General features: G+C 64.4%; 1 protein-coding gene across 1 annotated transcript; it reads left to right on the forward strand.

The window, feature by feature from the left end:
• The first annotated feature begins 569 nt into the window (after nucleotides 1–569).
• Nucleotides 570–17,778, forward strand: SMTNL2 (smoothelin like 2). The gene is made up of 8 exons (XM_078437943.2): nucleotides 570–1,081; nucleotides 7,450–7,540; nucleotides 8,000–8,242; nucleotides 8,800–8,866; nucleotides 9,562–9,708; nucleotides 10,433–10,550; nucleotides 10,740–10,891; nucleotides 16,970–17,778. The coding sequence occupies exons 1-8, from the start codon at nucleotides 674–676 to the stop codon at nucleotides 17,094–17,096; spliced, it is 1,353 nt and encodes a 450-aa protein (XP_078294069.1). The 5' UTR covers nucleotides 570–673; the 3' UTR covers nucleotides 17,097–17,778.
• Nucleotides 17,779–17,997: the final 219 nt, after the last annotated feature.

Raw genomic sequence — 17,997 nt, forward strand, 5'->3', positions numbered from 1 at the left:
GAGAGTATCTTTGCCCATCATCCTGTCCTCCTTAAGCCACAATTGTTTTCATTCTTCCCTTTCTTGTGATGGGAGGGGGGCAGGGGCCGGACAGTTCTGGGGACTGCTCCCCCCCTCAGGTCTCCCCGACCGGTGGGGGAGTTCCCACCCCCAGCGGGACTGGGCCCTGCGGGGGAGAGCCCGGCGACCCACAGCCCGCGTCAGTGGTCTCCGGGGTAAAGTCCCCTCGGGGGCCGCAGCCTCTCTCCAGGCCGCACGTCGCTCCTCTGGGGCGGGGTCAGGGGGCTCTCGGACCCGGCGCTCCCCCTGCGGCCCCGCCCCACCGGGCAGCAGAGCCCCGCTCTCCCCCTACGGCGACTCGGCGCCCCTCCCCCCACCCGAGGCCCCGCCCCTCTCGGCGCCCGCCCCTCCCGCCGCCCGAGGCCCCGCCCCCGAGGCCCCGCCCCCGCGCGGCGCCCAGTCGCGGGGCTCGCGGGCCCGCCCCCCGCCCTGTGCCCGCCCCTCCCGCCGCCAGAGGCCCCGCCCCCGCCCCCGCCCGCGGCCCCGCCCCCGCCCGCCCTGCGCCCGCCCCTCCCGTCGCCCCTCCGGCGAACCCGGCCCGGGGCGGCCAGTCGCGGCCCGGAGCTGCGGAGCTTGGCTTCTCTGCCCGCTCGGACGGCGCGCCCGCTCGGCCATGGAGCAGGGCCCCGACCCCGAGGAGGCGCGCACGGTGCGCGAGGCGCTGGGCCGCTACGAGGCGGCGCTGGAGGGCGCGGTGCGCGCGCTGCACGAGGACATGCAGGGGCTGCAGCGCGGCGTGGAGCGGCGCGTGGCGGAGGCTCTGCGCCTGGCCGGCCCGCTGGCGCGCACGGTGGCCGAGCTGCAGCGCGACAACCAGCGGCTGCAGGCGCAGCTCGAGCGCTTGACGCGGCAGGTGGAGGCGCTGGGCTTGGCGACCGGGCCGTCCCCCGCGCCCGGAACGCCCGGCTCGCCGGGCTCGCCCAGCCCCCCGCCCGCGCCCGGCGTCCCCAGCCGCGCGCCCCGCCTGGGCACCGCGCGCTTCGCCAGCCACGCCACCTTCTCGCTGTCCGGCCGCGGCCAGGTGAGCCTCGGGGCGGGGGGCGCGGGCGCCGGGGGCGTGGGGCCGCCGACGCGGGGGTGCTGGGCTGGGGGCAGGGCCTCTGCCGGCCGCGCGGGGACTCACTCCGGGGTGGGAGAGGGCCCTAGAAGCCTGCCCGCTGCACCTGTCTCCGGCTCCCGGCCCCCTCCTTTCTTGGGAGCCAGGCCCTGTCTGCCCCGAGTTCTGACTCCCTCTCCCCTTTGTCCCATGACGCTGAGGGCGCTGAGGTTCGGCCCCTGACCGGTTCAACACCGCCTGGGCCTCGCCGGCAGCCCCCGGCTCCCCCACCTCCATTCATGCGCCCCCTGCGTCGCCGCTTCACTGAGGCCTGACGGCTCTCGTTATTAATTAACCCAGACTGAGAACTCAGGCCCGTGTGTGTGTGTGTGTGTGTGTGTGTGTGTGTGTGTGCGTGCGCGCGCGCGCGCGCGAGGGGGAGGCCAGGAGGACGCAGTGTGGTCGGGGCGGCAGCGTTTGGGAACTCGCAGGGGGTAAAGACAGATGGGAAACCAGCCTGGAGCAGTCTCCAGCTTCCTGGGGTCAGTGACCCGCGTGGGGGTGGGGTGGAGGCCGGTGTGGACCAGCACGCCCAGCATGGGGCCTCCCGGAGAGGCAGGTTAGAATGTTTCCATGGTGTGCGCAGTGGCCTTAGGTGGGATTTTCCACTCTGCTCAGGCATGTGCTCTGGGGTGCGGTTTCCAGGGTCCGGGTCTGAGCGCTTTGCACCTGCCGCCCCTCCTTGGTTCCATCCGTCATCCGCGCAGATCTCCTGTGTGGGCTGGGCTGCACCTCGGGGGCCAGGAGGAGGGGGATCACATCAGCCCCTGGAGGTCCCAGCCGGGTGGGAGGTGGCCCCAGACAGAGCAGTGCCAACAGTGTGGGCAGCGGGACCAGATGTTGTGCCCCAGTCCCTTCCAGGTGGGTGTCCCGGGAAGGCTTCTGTGCCGGAAGCCCAGGGCTTGCTGTAGCTGCTGTTGCAGGTTGCGGGTGCAAAGGGGACTGTGCACGTGCAGGCTCCGCGATGCTTTCAGAGGTGGGGGGTGGAGAGGGGGCTGGTGGGACTGAGAGGGGAGGGCTGAATTGTGAAGGCCCTCTGGGCGCTGGCTACGGGAGCTGGGCTCTGTCCCTGGTGTCCGGTGCTCCCTGTGAAGGGTCTGGAAATGTGGAGACATTTAATTCTGTGCCATGAGCACAACACACTACGCATCCGTGGTATAAAATCACCACGGTGCGGTGAGCTCACACGTGCCTAATCAACTGTGTCATCGGCTGTTTCTGAAGTTGGGTTTTAACACACGTTTGCTACTTGTCTGCTCATGGAAGCAGCTTCCCAAGTGTCCAGAGACATAACGTCCCAGTCATATGTGTGTGACCGCAGGTACGCACGTGCGTGCTCATGCATGTGTGACAGGAGGCTTTCCCGGCATCCAGCTGTCTCGGTGGGAATTGGCCGTTCTCACCTGAGGTGACTCAGTCATCTTGCATATCATGGGGGTGGTGGGTGTGGGGCACCGGGCAGGGAGGGACAAGGTTCTCCTTGTTCCGCAAGGTCCGGCAAGGATGGGTGACGGGTTGGAGGGTGGCTGGACACAGGGTGGGTTAAGGGGGATGGTCCAAGGAGAGGAGACGATCTTCAAGGGGGAGTCGGCAGGGAGGCACGGACAGGAGCCGTGCCTGGGGAGCTGTTGGGTCACAGATCGGGGAGGGGGGGGGATGCCGGGATCTGGCTGGGTCCTGCCCAGTGTGAGGGGCTGCGGGACATCCAGGCCAAGCTGTCCCAGAGCAGGTGCAGTCCCTGATCTGGTGAGCCAGGGGGAGTCAAGGCTGGACTTTAGGGAGACATCAGGGCAGAGCCTACAGCGGAGCCCTGAAGTGGGTAAGGTGTTCAGGTAATTGTGCAGCAGGACGGGGAGGAGCTGCTGGGCAGCTAGGGGGTCCCAGCGAGCCCTAGAAGTCAAGGGGACAGCACTTGCAGGAAGGGGTCAGGGACTTCACGGCTCTTTATGGGATAGGGATGGAGTCACGAATGGGAAGTGGGTGTGGGCTTCAGAAAGGTATAGACGGGCACTTGGGTGGAGGATGGCCAAGGTCTCCAGGGGGTCAGAGGTCGTGCAGCCCCCCTGCGCCGAGGCAGCACCCCCTCTGCTGGCTTCAGAAGCGTCGTCCCCACTTCTCCTGCAGCCCCCTCTCAGGAGCGCTGACGGGCGGCCTCCAGCCAGTTTCTGGCGGCAAAGGGGACTGTGGAGACATCTGTATGTCCCCACTCTAGCAGCACACAACTGGGTGCTTAGTCACGACCTGGAAGTCAGGGCTCCAGGCTGGGCCCCAGGGTGGCTGGTTCTGTGTTTCATGCCCCGGGTCTGTGTCACAGCGGGGAGGGGCCAGTTACAGCCGAGGTGAGGCCAGCGGGGCCTGGTGTTACACCGCCCCTCTGTAATAAGCGGTGACATTTAGAGAATCTTTTGGTTTCTGCTGTTTCAAACTTGAGGCCATTGAAAGGGCATCATACTTAGCATGTAAATGGGTCCCGAACTCCATGCAGAAAGAGTCGATCATGGAATCCACTTCTGAGTGCACAAGCCTTGACCTTGCTGAGTGGTAAGGAGACAGAAGAGTAGCCAGGGCGGCTCCAGGAGGAGGGAGAGGGCAGGGCCATGGAGCGGGAGAAACCAAGGTGGACTTCCTGTAGGAGGCCCAAGTCCCGGAAGCAGACAGGAGCTGCTTTTGTCATGTTTGCTGTGAGGCCTCGGGAGCACCTCCTCAAAGGTCGACCTCAGTTTCTCAGGATCTAAACCAAGGGGGATGGGGCCAGGCTGGGTGGGCCCCTCAACTCTGAGCTGACTGGCTCCTTATAACGGTGACATCAGCAGGGTCTGTTCACAAGCATCCACAGAGCCGCAGCCGTGGCCTCGCAGGCAGAGGGAGCCCGCGGGGACCTGTGGTATGGCGGCAGCCTGAGGCCAGGCCGGGCCTGCAGCGTGGCCCTTGGAAATGTCCTCTGCTGGGCTGGAGGCCCGGGCCCTGCTGGCGGAGGCCCTCAGGGCCGGCTGCCAGGAGCTCTGGGTCGAGGCCGGCGGTGAAAGAAACCAGACTCCCTTATCTGCCTTCCTTTCCCAGACACACTGTGTGATAAGAGAGGTAAATGCTTTGGGGAGATGTTTGGGTTGAGTCTCGAAAGCCGAGTGTGAGTGGGGGATGGGCAGCAGTCTCAGGACGGGCTTCTGGCCCCTCCCGGGCTCCTGTGCCCACGCGTGAGCCCCCACACGTGAGCCCGCATGGGGCCAGCGGCACTGAGAATGCCTGAAATTTTCCCACCCTCCCGAAGCGTCTGCAAACTTCCCAGTGAGAGGATCGTATCTCCTGGAGTCCCTGCAATCAGACCTGTGTCACCCTGTGCCTCCCTCTCATGCTCTCAGGCCTGGGCTCCCTTATGCAGGGGGTGGGGGGGGGGGTGGGGGCGGGGCTCTTCCTGAAGTCCAGATGGGGACCGTTCTGTGCTGGTTCCCGTCCCCAGGGCTCACCAGTGATTTCTGCCCCAGCACACAGAGGCTGCCCCGCCCCGGTTCTCTTCCTGGGGGTGAGGCAGCCCCCCCACCCCCATGCCGGGAGACGCTGGGAGAGTGTGTCTGAGGTCCCAGGGTGTGCTTGGGGACCAGGACAAGTCCTTGGTTTAAGGCCTCTGTTCTGCAAAGGTCCTGCTGGGGCGGTTATCCCATTGTTAACCCTTTTCCTCCCCCTCATCTGGCTAAGACAGGTCTGGCAGGGGCCAGGACCCGCCCTGCCCCAGGTCCCGGGGGACACGTTTGTCCTGAGCTGTCCTCTGTTCTCTGGAAGGCCAGAGTGCCTTGTGGACAAAGTCTCAGGTTGGGGTAGGAGACCCGGGTCCCAAACTTCCACTCCTCTACCCCTCCCCAGCCTGTCCCACGAATGGGTTATGTGATGATGGTTGGCGGGTGGTCTCCCAATGACCCCTTGGCCTGAGGGGACAAGGGGTAGTTCCAATTGAGGGGAAGTGGCAGTGGGGGGGGGGGAGGGTGGCGGGCAGGAGACCCAGGAATCTGGCTGGTCCAGAACCTACTTCCTGTCTGGTTGTGGCTCCTGGTCCCCTGGGGCGTCACAGGGGTGGGGGACCTGCTACGTGCAGGGGCAGGCGTCTGGGGGCCCCCCATTCCTGGGAACGTGGTTTCACCATCACCCTGTCCCTCCAGGCCTCTGCCCAGACCTGTGGCACCGGTTGGGCCAGAGTAGGAGGGTGGGGGGACACGGAGACCCCAGGCTGAGCTGGCCCCGGTGACAGGTAGGGGCTGGGGTTCAGGGTGGACCGGCTGTTTCTCCTTCTGCTGCTGATTTGGCTTCAAGTTAGGGGTGCCCACAGAGGCCCCCCTTCTCCACAGCCTGGCCCCTCCCTCTCTGTCCTCCTGAGTCAGGACTTGAGGGGTCCCCTCCTCTCCCAGGCCCCCCCCCCCCCCAGGGCTCTGAGTCCTGTCCTTTCCTCCTTCTGCAGGGACCCACACCCCACAGAGGGACAGCCCCTTCCAACTCTTCCCCTGTCCTCCCAGCTTCTCCCCCCTCCACCCTCTCCCGCCCCACCCCTACCTCATTCAGTCCCTAAATCACCTGCCGGCCTCTTCTTTGCTAAACCCAATGAGCGCTGTTCAGATCTCATCTCGACCATTTCCTTGACCCGAGGCCACCTTTGGGCGCCCCAGGCACGCCTGTGCTCTTCCTGAATGTGTCTACCTGCCTCACCCAGCCTTCTCCAGGTTTTCTCCCTGCCCCTCTGGCTGCCCCTCTGTAGACCCCTCTTCTCCCCCCAGGCCCCCTCCACCCCTGGCCACCTCTTGCTCTGTGCGTGTGCCGAGGACACAGGACTCCTGCTTGTCCCTCATTGTTCCCTCCATCCTTCTGTCTTGTCTCTTAAACTGTAGACCCAAACACACAGCTATGTCCTGACCTCACCTCCTGGATGCCCCAGGGCACCTTACACTCCATGTGGCCCGAACTGAAGTCCCTGTTGTCCCACCAACGCCCCTTCCTTCCCCCTCAGGTCACTTATCCCTGCAGTCACCCATCAGAACGCGTCACAACTCCAAGTCGTCTGTCCCTGCAGACGCTAGTTGTCCCCTCCTCATCCACCTGGCGTACCCTACACCCGGCTTGGGCACTGCTGCCTCCGGGGGGCCCTCCCTGACCTGCTGGGCTGGACGCACTCTCGGGCTCTGCTCGAGGTCCTGGCTCCCCCGCCAGAGCGATCCCCCCATGGCACAGTGGCCACCCCTAGCACTGGCTGAGGGGCCGCTGAGCCATCTGGGGCCAGGGGTGGTCTTTAGTCATCTGGGAAGCTTGCAGGCAAGAGCCAGCCTGGAGGTGTCTCGGGAGAGGTATAGCCAGCCTCCAAGTGGCCCTTAGTACTGGGGGGTCTGCCCCGATCCCCTTCCCGCCAAGCAGACCCCGCCAGCCCTGTGGACACGCCGGGCCCTCCCCACCTCCCTCGCTTTGAGAGAGGCAGGAGCTCGGTGCAGGAGGACGTCCCTCCTGGCCACAGATCACAGGTGATTCTCAACGTGTCACTGTGGACAGGACACCTCTTCTCGGAGCCTTGGGCTTTCCCTGCCGCGTGGGGGTGTTAGCACGCACCCGAGAGGACGAAAGCACATTGGCGTAACTGGCGTGGCCAGAAAAGGGCCTGATGCTCGATGGATGCTCTGCAGTGTACCTCCCTTATCTCAGACGGGGACACTGAGACCCAGCAGCGGCATGACCTGACCCCCAGCTCCCCCAGGGGGTCCGGTATTGGCTCCACTGAGGTTCGGGGGGGCTGGAGGGCTCCGGAGCCAGTCAGACCCTCATATCCCGGGCATCCAGGCAAATCTTGTGACCGCGTCCCATGGAAGGTCCTCAGCACGAAGGCCCCAGTGCCTGCTGTTGGCCCAGAGAACCTTAGGGTTCTGGTTTCAGCGCCCCTACACGGGCATCCGTGTCGGCTGGCCACGCGGGGGTGAGAGTGAGAAGGGCCAGGTTCTTGCCGGGGCATCTGGTCCAGGCAGGGGAAGGGTGGGCCACTTTGCGCCCTGCCAGGAGCCCCATTCTGATCTTTGTCTCTAGTGCTTTTGGAGTCTGGGGTGAGCCCAGGAGAGTCGTTTGCCTGGCAGGATCGTGGGGGCTCAGCAGCCGGGGCCGGGTCCATGCCAGCTCGCTGTGTGGCCTGTGCCCAGGACCGTATCTCCCAGGGGCTGTCTCACATGGGAGTGTTACTTGTCCCCAGAACTGGGGGGGCCTCAGGCAGCAATCTCGGGAGGGGGCAGCCGGCCCTGCCTGACTGGGCCCCCCTGGTGCGTGTGTCTCCGTAGAGCGTGGATCACCAGGACGAAGCCAGCGAGGTGGACATAAGAAAGGCCTCAGACTCGTGCATCGTTGAGAACGGGCACCAGCCTGGGACAGGTAGGGGCCGACGGCAAGGGGTGCCGTCCCGCGGCCGGGAGGGGACGTGGCCCTGAACCCCAGCAGGCCGACAGGCTGCCCGGAGGGCGGCTTCACTCGGGGTGAAGTAGAACTCTGTCAACGCAGAGGGAAATGGGAGGTCTCGAGGTTCCCTGTTTCTGGAGGAAGCAAGTGGGCCCCGAGGAGATGTCCACGCAGTGGACAGCACCGCGTGGCCGACAGGCTAGGTAGTATTTACTGAACTGATGGTGACAGCAGTTTGGAACAGACATAAACTCCGGTTGCATTGAGGCGTCCCCAGAGGAGGGAGGTCAGGGAGGCCTTCCCGGAGGAGGTGGGAGGTGGGAGGAGGGTTCACAGAAGCTGGAGTCCTACTTGGGGGGGGGGGCGGGCGGCCTGAGGCCCCTGCAGATGCCTTGGCTGACTCCCCCCACCTTCCCCACTGGCCTCGTGTTTCAGGTCTGGGCGATGGGTCCCCAGAAGCCGCTGGATCCTTACCAGCACCAGAGCCCCCCAGGCCTCGCCCCGTGAGCCTCTCCCTGCAGCTGCCTCACCAGCCGGTCACGGCCGTCACTCGGGTCTCGGAGAGGTTTTCAGGGGAGACCTCGGCCGCGGCTCTCTCGCCCACGTCTGCCGCCATCCTGGGGGGCCCCAGCCCGAGCCCCAGTGAGGCCACCGCACCCTGGACTCCAGGTCCCAGCGGTAGGAGCGGGAGAGCATAGCCTGGGTGCAGACCCCACGGGGGTGGGGGGCTGGTGAGAGACTCGGAAAACCTGGGACCGAGCTGCCCACCTGTGCCCGGTCCCTGTGACGCCCTTCCCTGCCTGACTCCTTCCAGAGATGCCGTGAACTGGCGGCTTCCCTCGGGGAGACCGTGGCTTTCATTCCGGGTCAGGCTGTGGTGAGGACGTGGCTGACACCCTGCCCACTTGGCAGGGCTCCACCAGCCTGCTGTGGGCCTGTGGTCAGGGCCCGTGGTGTGTCCCGGGGTGGGGCTTCCAAAATGAGGGTCTGGCGACAAAGCGTGCTGCACCCTGGGACCTGTGCTCCCCAAAGCAGCCGGGAACGCTTACAACACCTTATGTCCGAGCTCTGAGCTCCTAGCCCCTCTCCCTCAGCTGTTGGCCATGGGGGGCCAGCCTAGCGGGGGGGGGGGGGGGGGCTGCCCATCCAGGGAGCCGTGTTGGGTCAGGGAAGGGCGCCGGTGGCTGGCCCTCCCCAAGGCCGTGGCTACTTCTGTTCCTCTCCTTGTCCTGCAGAGAAGAGTCCTTCCGCCCCGAGGTTGAGCTCTGGCTATGGGGCAGCATCGGCCGGCAGGAGCGACAGGTGCGTCAGGGTGAGGCGGCCGGGTGGGCTGTGCTGTCCTGGGACTTGGGCTCCCTGTGCTGACCCGGACCTTGGAGAGCCGGGCAGCGGGTTGCAGGAGAGGCCGGGCCGCGGGGCTCGCTGGACAGCCTCGTTTGGAGAAATGTGGCCGCGGCTGGCTTCTCTGTGGACCCTGCAGAGCGGGTCTGTGTGGAGGTGGGAGGGGGTGTCTCCGTCCCCACAGAGGAGGGAGGGTGGGAGGGCCTCTCCATGCGGGTGCCCAGAGAGGCCCTGCCCCCCTCGTGGTACAGACCCCCTCCCCCAGCCTGCAGCTGTCCCCATATTCCCCCAGGCCAGCTGGCTGGGGGTGGGGGGCTCGCTTGGCTTTTCTTTTAATAATCAAGGAAAATGGTGACTTTCTGGCAAACTGTTCAGGAGAAAACAAAGAGGGTCTTATCTAGTGGTGGAGAGGGGCCTGGTGGGGCTGGTTCGGGGTCCACCTTCTGCCCCAGGAATTGGCACCTGCTGAGGGGTGATTATGCCAGGCATTGGGTGCCCCCTGCAGCGGGCCAGACCTCTCAGTCAGAACCTGCCCAACAGGTTGTGCCTGGTGCTGCCGTGCCTCCTTTGTTCCTGCCTCGGTCACTGGGGGGAGGGGGGCCCTGGGCCCGAGTGGGCTGGGATGTTCCTGACTCGGTGGTTCTCTCTCTCCTCAGCCCACCCCTGGTGACACCTCGGTCTCCACCAGCCACCGCCCAGGCCCGGCGCCGGGAGCTGGTCAGGTCGCAGACGCTGCCCCGCACGTCTGGGGCGCAGGCCCGGAAGGCCTTGTTTGAGAAGTGGGAGCGCGACACCGCGGGCAAGTACGGACGCTCGCGCCCAGACCCACGTGGGGGCCAGGCCGTGCAGGAAAGCCGGCCCAGTCCTCTTCCCTGGGGGCCGGGCGCAAGGGCAGGGCCCATGATGAGAGCCCCTCGCCTGCCTTGTTCCAGAGGTGCCCCAGGCCGCCCTCCCCGCCTCGCCTGGCGGGACGGGGAGACCACAAGGGGTAGTGGGTTAGGATTCCCGGGGGCGGGGGCTGTGGGGTGACACCCTGCCCCCCTTAGGGACAGGGCTGGTCTTTGAACAGGGATCCAGTCGTCAGCATGACACCTGCTGGGTGCAGGGTGGGGTCCCAGCCTGTGTGGTGAGGACGCCCCTAGCCCCAGCTTCCCGTGACCAGTGAGGGAGACCGACCAGGGCAGTTTCCCCGCTGAGCCAGATCTGGGCTGTGTCCTCGGGGCCACCAGGGGGACCACCCTCCCGGGGCTAGGAGGCTAGGAAGGGAGCTGTCAGTGAGGGTTACATCTGGGCGGCTGGGACGAAGGGAAGGGAGCAGAGGGCAGGGGCCTGAGGCCACGTGGGCTGCGGTCCCCTGTCCCAGGATTGCCAGGCGACCCCCGATTCCCAGTGTGGGAAATGGATGCGGGCTGGCGGCCGGAGGGAGGGTGGTCCTGCCAGCGGGGCGTCTCCCCGGGTGAGCAGAGCAGGTGGTGTGCGAGCGGTGGGGACCCGCGGCCCCACAGCAGGCAGGCGCTCTTTGCACAGGGGGAAGGGCGAGGTGCGGACCAAGCTGAAACGGTCGCAGAGCTTCGGTGTGGCCAGTGCCAGCAGCATCAAGCAGCTCCTGCTGGAGTGGTGCCGGCAGAAGACCCTTGGCTACGAGGTGGGCCCAGACCCCGCCCTGGCCTGGGGGTGGGGAGGGGGACCCTTGGCTACGAGGTGGGCCAGGGGCCCCTGGTCTGCTCTGGGAGGGGCTGGGAGCGTCTGCTTGATGGGTTAAATTGGGTGGGGGGCGCGGAGGTGGGACGGAACCCCCGCTCACGCCCCTGTGTTGCCCCCGGCCCTCCGGAAGCACGTGGACCTGCAGAACTTCTCGTCCAGCTGGAGCGACGGCATGGCCTTCTGCGCCCTGGTGCACTCATTCTTTCCCGACGCCTTCGACTACAGCGCCCTGAGCCCCGCGCAGAGGCAGAAGAACTTCGAGCTGGCCTTCACCATGGCCGAGTGAGTATGGCGGGTGCTGAGCCCCCCTTCTGCCCAGGGGAGTCGTCTGCAGGGTCCTGAGGCCATCCCACGGCCTCCTGTACGGGTGGGGACACTGAGGCCGGAGGGGTCGCCCACACTCGGTGCACCTGCCCCTCTCGCTGGGTGCCTGGCCTCTGCTGTGTGGTCTGGGAGGCCAGCCAACGGGCCGGGCGTGAGGGACTGCGGGGTGGGCTCTCCCAGGGCACCCAGCCTGTCCTCTCAGCGTTGGTGGGGAGACACTGTTGCTTGGGCAAGCAGGACGTTGAATAATGTCTGCCTCGGAAACATTTTTAAAAATTCTTCAATGAGTAGATTTTGCTTCCCTAAATGTTGTCCTAGCGTCTGCTACGAAATCGTCTGTGTTCCTAAGACTGGCTCCGGAAGGCGATTGGGTGGGGAGAGATTCTGGGATTCCCTTGGCACTTGGGAAGCCAGTCTGGGATTTGGCCGGTGGCTCAGGGCAGCCCCTGGGGCATCGGGGTTCTAGCTGGGGTCGGGAGGTGGGGGTTGCAGGCTGTCCCCCGGGGCTGGTCGGCCTGACGTTGTGGGGCCCGGAGGGCAGCTGTGTGGGGAGGGCTGGCTCACGGGCTGTGCGTGTGGGCGGCGGCTGGCAGGGAGCTGGGGCAGAGGGCCTCCTGTCGGTTGGTCACAGTCCAGAAGCAGAGGCTCAGGGGAGCCTGGGGGCGGGGCTCAGGGGATGCTCAGGGGATGCTGGGGTGGGGGGTGGGGGGGAGGAAGGTGAGAGGAAAGGCGCAGTTTCCTGGAGGGGATGTTTGTCTCCTGCCGCAGCCTCTGTGCCTGGACGTAAGCCCGTGAGCAGCGCCTGCCCACCAGGTCTGCATCCCTCCAGACCTGTGTGCCCTCCGCACTCCGTTCCTGGACCCCAGCCCTGGCCGGGGAAGGGGTCGGAGCCTATGGGTGAGACCTGGGGGCAGAGTGGAGCCGGTCTGAGTTGTGGGAATGTCGCCGTTGCCCCCGTGCAGTGGTCTCAGGTGACATGCCGGGACTCTCGGCCCCCGCGGGGTCACAGAACTCCTTCTCTTTCTCGGCTGCTCGAGCTAGCTGTCTTCCTAATCGCAGAAACAGCTCTGGTTGGAGTGTGTTATGCAGCTGGACCCAGACGGCGGTGAACCAGAGCCAAGGGGGACAGCACAACGTCGGGGAGGGACACCTCGCAGGGGGAGGCCCGGCTGCTCGGGCCTAGAGACGGTGGCTGTCAGAGCAGACTGAGTGTGCAGGGCGGGGGCTCTGGTGTGGGCGCCGCACCCCAGGACCCACCCCGGAAACTGGGCCGGTGAGGCCCCACTCGGGCCCCTGGTGTTTTCTTCCACAGACCAGGCTGGGCCCGGAGAGGGGGCCCTGGGCCGCAGGGTGGTGGCCCTGCCTCCCAGATGGTGGGGAGCACAGCCCCGCCCCGACAGCCAGAGCCAGATTGCTCTGTGGCTGTGCTTTCCCAGACGTGGGCACCTCCAGTCTCGCAGCACAGAGCACGTTCCTTCTGTTCCCAGCCTGGAGGGTCAGGGTGAGTGCAGGCCGCTCCGCGTTTTGCCTCCCTCCTCCCCGGAGCAAACGGTGGGGTGGGGTGGGGGGACTGAAGCCCTGCCCTGCCTCTTTGTGGCCTGAGTATGGCTGGGGAGGGGAGGGTGGTCTGCCGGCTAGGGGCCCAGGGCAGGCCTGTGTGGGGAGCTTGTTTGGGGCCTGGGAAGGGACCTCCCCTGGGAGTCCCTGGGGGAGGTGACCTCGCAGATATGGGGGGGGCGGGTAGGAAGGTGGCCTCCTAGGAAGACAGCAGCTTGGGTCACCTGGCTCACTCCCGGGACAACAGGCTGGAAAGAAAGCACAGGACCCCTGCTGGACGGTTCTGGCTACCAGTTTCTTAGCAGACACTCCCCAGGTTTGCCAGCGAAGGTCCGGCAGACTCATGGGCCCACAGGCGGCAGGAGCAGGCTGTGCAGCGTGACAGGGGTCCGGGCTCCATGGGTTCACAGCCTTTGCACAGGAACAGAGGACAGACAGGCCCCTCAAACAGGGGGTTCACCCCCCCCCCCCCACATCAGGAAGGAAACGTTTGCAGACCCTTCTGCGAGCGAGGGCCTTAAAACCACAAAGATGCACCGGGAACTGGGTGGCATGAGCCGTGTGCTACCCCTCCTCCCGGGAACTCCCGGCCCCGAAGATTCCCCGCAGCCTAATCTGTGCGAGCAATGCGGTGTTGACAGCAAAGTACGAGCCCTTGTTGGACAGGTGTCCCGGGCTTGGAGAGCGGGAAGACCGGTCCTTTTATGGAAGGGGTGCGACGGTGTGCGGGGGCCCTGCCCTCTGCGCCCTGCGCCCCACATCTCCAGGCCGAGCGCCCGCCCAGAGCCGGACGTGTGGCCTGAGGCTCCCGCTTGCCCTGCGGGGAATGTGTCCTGCTCTCGGGTTACGCCCAAGCAGAAGGGGCTTCGGGCTATTTGTAGTGTCCATGTGTCTCTGTCTAAAACCAGACTGGAGGCTGTAGTCCGAGCCTGGCATCTGCGTTTAGCGAAGGCTTAAACAAATAAAAATAGCCCCTTGAGCCCCTCCTCCCTCGCCCTCACAGGCCAGCCCCGTGCCGACCGCAGATCGAAACAGAGCCGGGGCAGGAGAATCCTCGGAACCTCGCTTTTAAGCCCCAAGCAAGGTGGGGCTCAGTACGTTCACTCAGAAATGATGGCACACAGATGTCACCCCGGTTCCTGCTACACGGTGCCATTGAAGTGTCTTGTGCTTTTCCCTTTGGGCTGTTTCGCGGTGCGGGAGTTACGCTCGTATCGCTGTTACAAACGCACTTGGTTCTTTTTAATTTGAAAGGCAATGGGGTGTGTGCCTAATAGTGTTCTGCCTTAACCGTACCTCAACTCTTTAAAAAGGGCAGTGGGGGCCTCTAATATTTTGAGACTTGAGTATTTTTATAAAAGTCAATACTGACCACTTTCCTTTTCTCATATCCTGATTCTGAAGTTTCATTCAACCCGCGTGTGCAGCTTTTAGGACTCGTGAGGTTACCGTTGTGGCTGCTGGGGTGGGGACCGGGAAGCCAGAGCCTTGCCCGTGACCTCTCGCCTGGGTTGTAGGGGTGACGGCAGGGTAAGGCCTTAGTGCCCACCCTGACCGCGGCCCTGAGGGCGAAGCCTCGCTGCCCAGGCAGGGATGCCGTGGGTGGGAGCCGGCGCAGAAGGGGGTCAGTGGACCCTCCCTGCGCGGGTTGGAACATCCTAGGCATTGTGGGCGGGAAGAAGAAACCAGAAGCAGGGCACAGGAGAGCGTCCCAGGTGCCCTTTGGAGGCCCAGTGAGGGAACCAGAGAGATGTGGTGTCGGGGAAAGACGTGATATGAAGATTCTCTTCCAAAGCGTGAAAGGCTTTGGTGGGGAAGAAATTAGGCAGAGAACAGACTTGTGGGGCCATCCGTAGAAAGTGCCCAGCGGCAAGTGAGCATAGGGAACAGGAGGGAAACTCTCGTGGCCAAGAGCCACCTGCGGAGGGATTTGACCGCGGGGCGCTGGGGCCCGTGGCCTGAGCCTGGAGAAGATTAAGGCCAGGCCGGACTCCCCCGTGTCTGCAGGGTGCACTCGGTTCTCTTCCAGGCCGAGGTCAGGGCTTTAGTACGGCCCTCCTCTAACTTGGGGACCACTGTGGCCAGCGGCGGGGAGTGATGGTCTGGCGCGCATGCATGGCCCGCCCACACGCACCTGGTGCAAGTTCGGGCCCCGCCCACAGGCACCTGACCCGTACGTGGCCCCGCCCACACGCACCTGGTGCGTAGGAAGGGCTCACTCACACACACCTGGTGCACGTTCGGGGCCCCTGCAGGGCACGCTCACACGCACCTGGCCGGTGTGCAGGGGGCCCTGGGAGGAAGGCAGGAGCGGAGCGCAGCAGGTGCTGACGGCTCAAAAGGTGAACTCAGGCCAGGGAACTTGGATTTGCAGCTCTTCGCCATTAACAAAGCACCTTCCCATGCCTGCCCTTGTCAGAGCTCGCACTTCCCTGACCCCGAGCCCGGCCCTGGCCCGTCTGGGATGCCAGGCCCCGTCACCTCACAAAGCCGTTGGATTCCGCCATTGGCCACCGGCTCCAAACCGAGGGGGAGGGGGCAGTGGGACCCGGGACAGACGTCCCCATTTGCTCTGACATTTGGTTAGTGATAGGACGTCTGGCACATGGCCAGCGCAAGATCCACCCGCGAGATCTGGCCGGCAGGCGCTGGGGTACAGGCCACAACCTTGGAGGTGGGGGTCTGATCTCTGCTGAGGACACGGCTAGCGGACCCAGGGTCTGAACTCCGCTGTTTAGGTCCCAAATTCTGACGAAAATGGCAACCCCCGGGGACGTGTACTGAGCTCTTTCCAGGCACAGAAGCCGTGCGACCTGCGCGCCCACCCCGCCCCGTGCAGGGGCGATGATTCCACGTGGGGGACTGGGAGCCCGGGAGAAGCCAGGTGTCTTTCTTGCCAGAGTCAGGGAGGCCGGGGCCGCCGTGAACCCCGACAAGTCATGCATTTGTTGACAGGGGAGGCAGGGGGGCCCCGGAAGCAGGGGGGTGCCCCGTGCTCGCTGCTGAGCAGGGGTGGTCACGGACTGGAGCAGGTGTGGGAGTTTGTTCCGGGCTGGGTCCCCCAGGCCCGCCGCTCTGCACCCTGGGGAAGCCCGGCTCAGCCTCTGGAAGAACACCCGCTGTTATTTCAGGGCGTGGCGCTGACCCCTGCCACCGTGGGTGCCGCCTCGTGGGTCGTGGGAGTTGGGGCAGCGGGGGAGCCGCTTTCTTTCCAGGGCAGTGTCTACACGCATGTTTCCCAGAGCGCGAGGCACAGGCCCAGGGGTCGTAAGTGGAGGTAGGCAGGTAGTGAAAGCAGGTGAGTGTTTCGTGACCAGCGTTCAGGAACAAGTGTGGGGCAGGAGACACGAAACGCCACGGAGGAAATCTCGGTGGTGAGACGTTTGTGAGCGTTTTCTGCGTGCACATGCTGACCTGGGGTGAGAAATTGCCAAGGGTGCGTCTTGGAAAAGTTTTAAAAGACGGTTTTAGAAGCCGCGTGGGTGACTTTTATGTTTTACTTCATTTTCCATTTATTTTTCTAGTTCGTGCTGATTTCCCACAGGCTGCCGACGTACGTCGACGTTTTTAGTGAAATTTAGTTTTTAAATTAAACTGAAATTTGACTAACAGAGTTTTGACTCGCATTTACTTTTTAAGTGGATTTAGTGAAAAGTTCAAAGTGAAATTAAATTTCACTGAAACTTGCAATAAAGTAAGTCTACTTAAGTCAAAACGTGAGTTGTCACAGTGGTTCCTGGACGCGGGGGTCTGGGCAACCCGCCTCCGAGTAGGCGACTCCAGGGTCTCAAGGGGTTTCTTGGGGTCTGCTGGGGTCTCTGGGTGTCTCCAGGGCCCTGCTGGGGACTCTCAGGGTCTGCGAGGGTCTGCTGGGGTCTCTGGGTGTCTCCAGGGCCCTGCTGGGGACTCTCAGGGTCTGCGAGGGTCTCCCGGGGTCTGCTGGGGTCTCCGGGTGTCTCCAGGGCCCTGCTGGGGACTCTCAGGGTCTGCGAGGGTCTCCCGGGGTCTGCTGGGGTCTCCGGGTGTCTCCAGGGCCCTGCTGGGGACTCTCAGGGTCTGCGAGGGTCTCCCGGGGTCTGCTGGGGTCTCTGGGTGTCTCCAGGGCCCTGCTGGGGACTCTCAGGGTCTGCGAGGGTCTGCTGGGGTCTCTGGGTGTCTCCAGGGCCCTGCTGGGGACTCTCAGGGTCTGCGAGGGTCTGCTGGGGTCTCTGGGTGTCTCCAGGGCCCTGCTGGGGACTCTCAGGGTCTGCGAGGGTCTCCCGGGGTCTGCTGGGGTCTCCGGGTGTCTCCAGGGCCCTGCTGGGGACTCTCAGGGTCTGCGAGGGTCTGCTGGGGTCTTCGGGCATCTCTTGTGGGGGGGTCTCCTGGGCTCTCCCGGGGTCATGGAAGGCCCTGTGGGGACACCCCTCCTCTCTCCCCGGGGTGGCGGGGCTGGCCGGTGGCTGGGAGCCTGGTCCTGACCCAGCTTCTGTGTTTCAGGAATCTGGCCAACTGTGAGCGCCTCATCGAGGTGGAGGATATGATGCTGATGGGCCGCAAGCCGGACCCCATGTGTGTCTTCACCTACGTCCAGTCTCTGTACAACCACCTGCGTCGCTTCGAATGAAGCCCGTGGGGGCTGGGTGGCCAGGGCGCAGGCCCGGGAGGACCCGGTGGGGTGGCCCCACGGGAGGCGCGTGCGTTCTGGGGTGAGCGCGCCCTGGCCCCTGTGTCGCTGATGCGCCCCCCGCGCGCAGGGGCTCCGAGGAGGAGGGAGCGCGCTCGGTGCTACGTGATTATCTCCCTGCAAATAAAAGGCTTGCCTGTGGATTCTGGAATGTGAGATCCCTTTTCCCTTGGGCGAATTTGATACATTGGCTTCACGGGGTTACACTGGTTACCAAGTGTGTGTGCTCAAAATACCCAGAGTTTTTTTTTTTTTTTTTTTTTTTTTTTTTTTTTTACTTTCTCACCGTATCTTGGGTTCCCTTCCGCCGTCCCTGGGGCCTCTGCCGGGAAGCAGGGAGGACGCCCCAGCCCAGCCTGACGCGGAACCGTTCAGTCTCCCCCAGGTCCTGGGCGGCAGATGACCTTCAAGTTACCCTGGCTGGCTGGGCGGTGGGAAGGCCGTCACCTGGTCCCCAAAGCTCCCTGTCTCGGGAAGTTAACGCTTTGGGGGGAGGACGAGGCCCTTTGTGCATAGAGGTAGTTTTTATTCACATCTTTTTTTAGGGGATTTGCTGGAGATATTTATGAAAAGTAACTATGTACCATTGGCCGTTTGTACATAAAAAGATGTGTCAAACTTCGCTTTGGATTGGTTGTTTCTGTTCGGGAGACCCGGGGCCTGTGGACGACAGACTTTGCATGCATTCCGAGTGGAAATCTGCTCAAATCCCCCCCTTCTCTGCTTCTGCACCTAGATCGCTGCCCAGGAAGTTGACAACCACGTCCACGTACTTGTCAGTCGGGCTCCCTCGTCCCTGCTGCCGGGGGACGTGGTCTGGGAGTCCCCTTGGGTTTCCAGG

The sequence above is a fragment of the Panthera onca genome, chromosome E1 (genome assembly GCF_046562875.1).
Source record: "Panthera onca isolate mPanOnc1 chromosome E1, mPanOnc1 haplotype 2, whole genome shotgun sequence".
Taxonomy (NCBI): Eukaryota; Metazoa; Chordata; class Mammalia; order Carnivora; family Felidae; genus Panthera; species Panthera onca.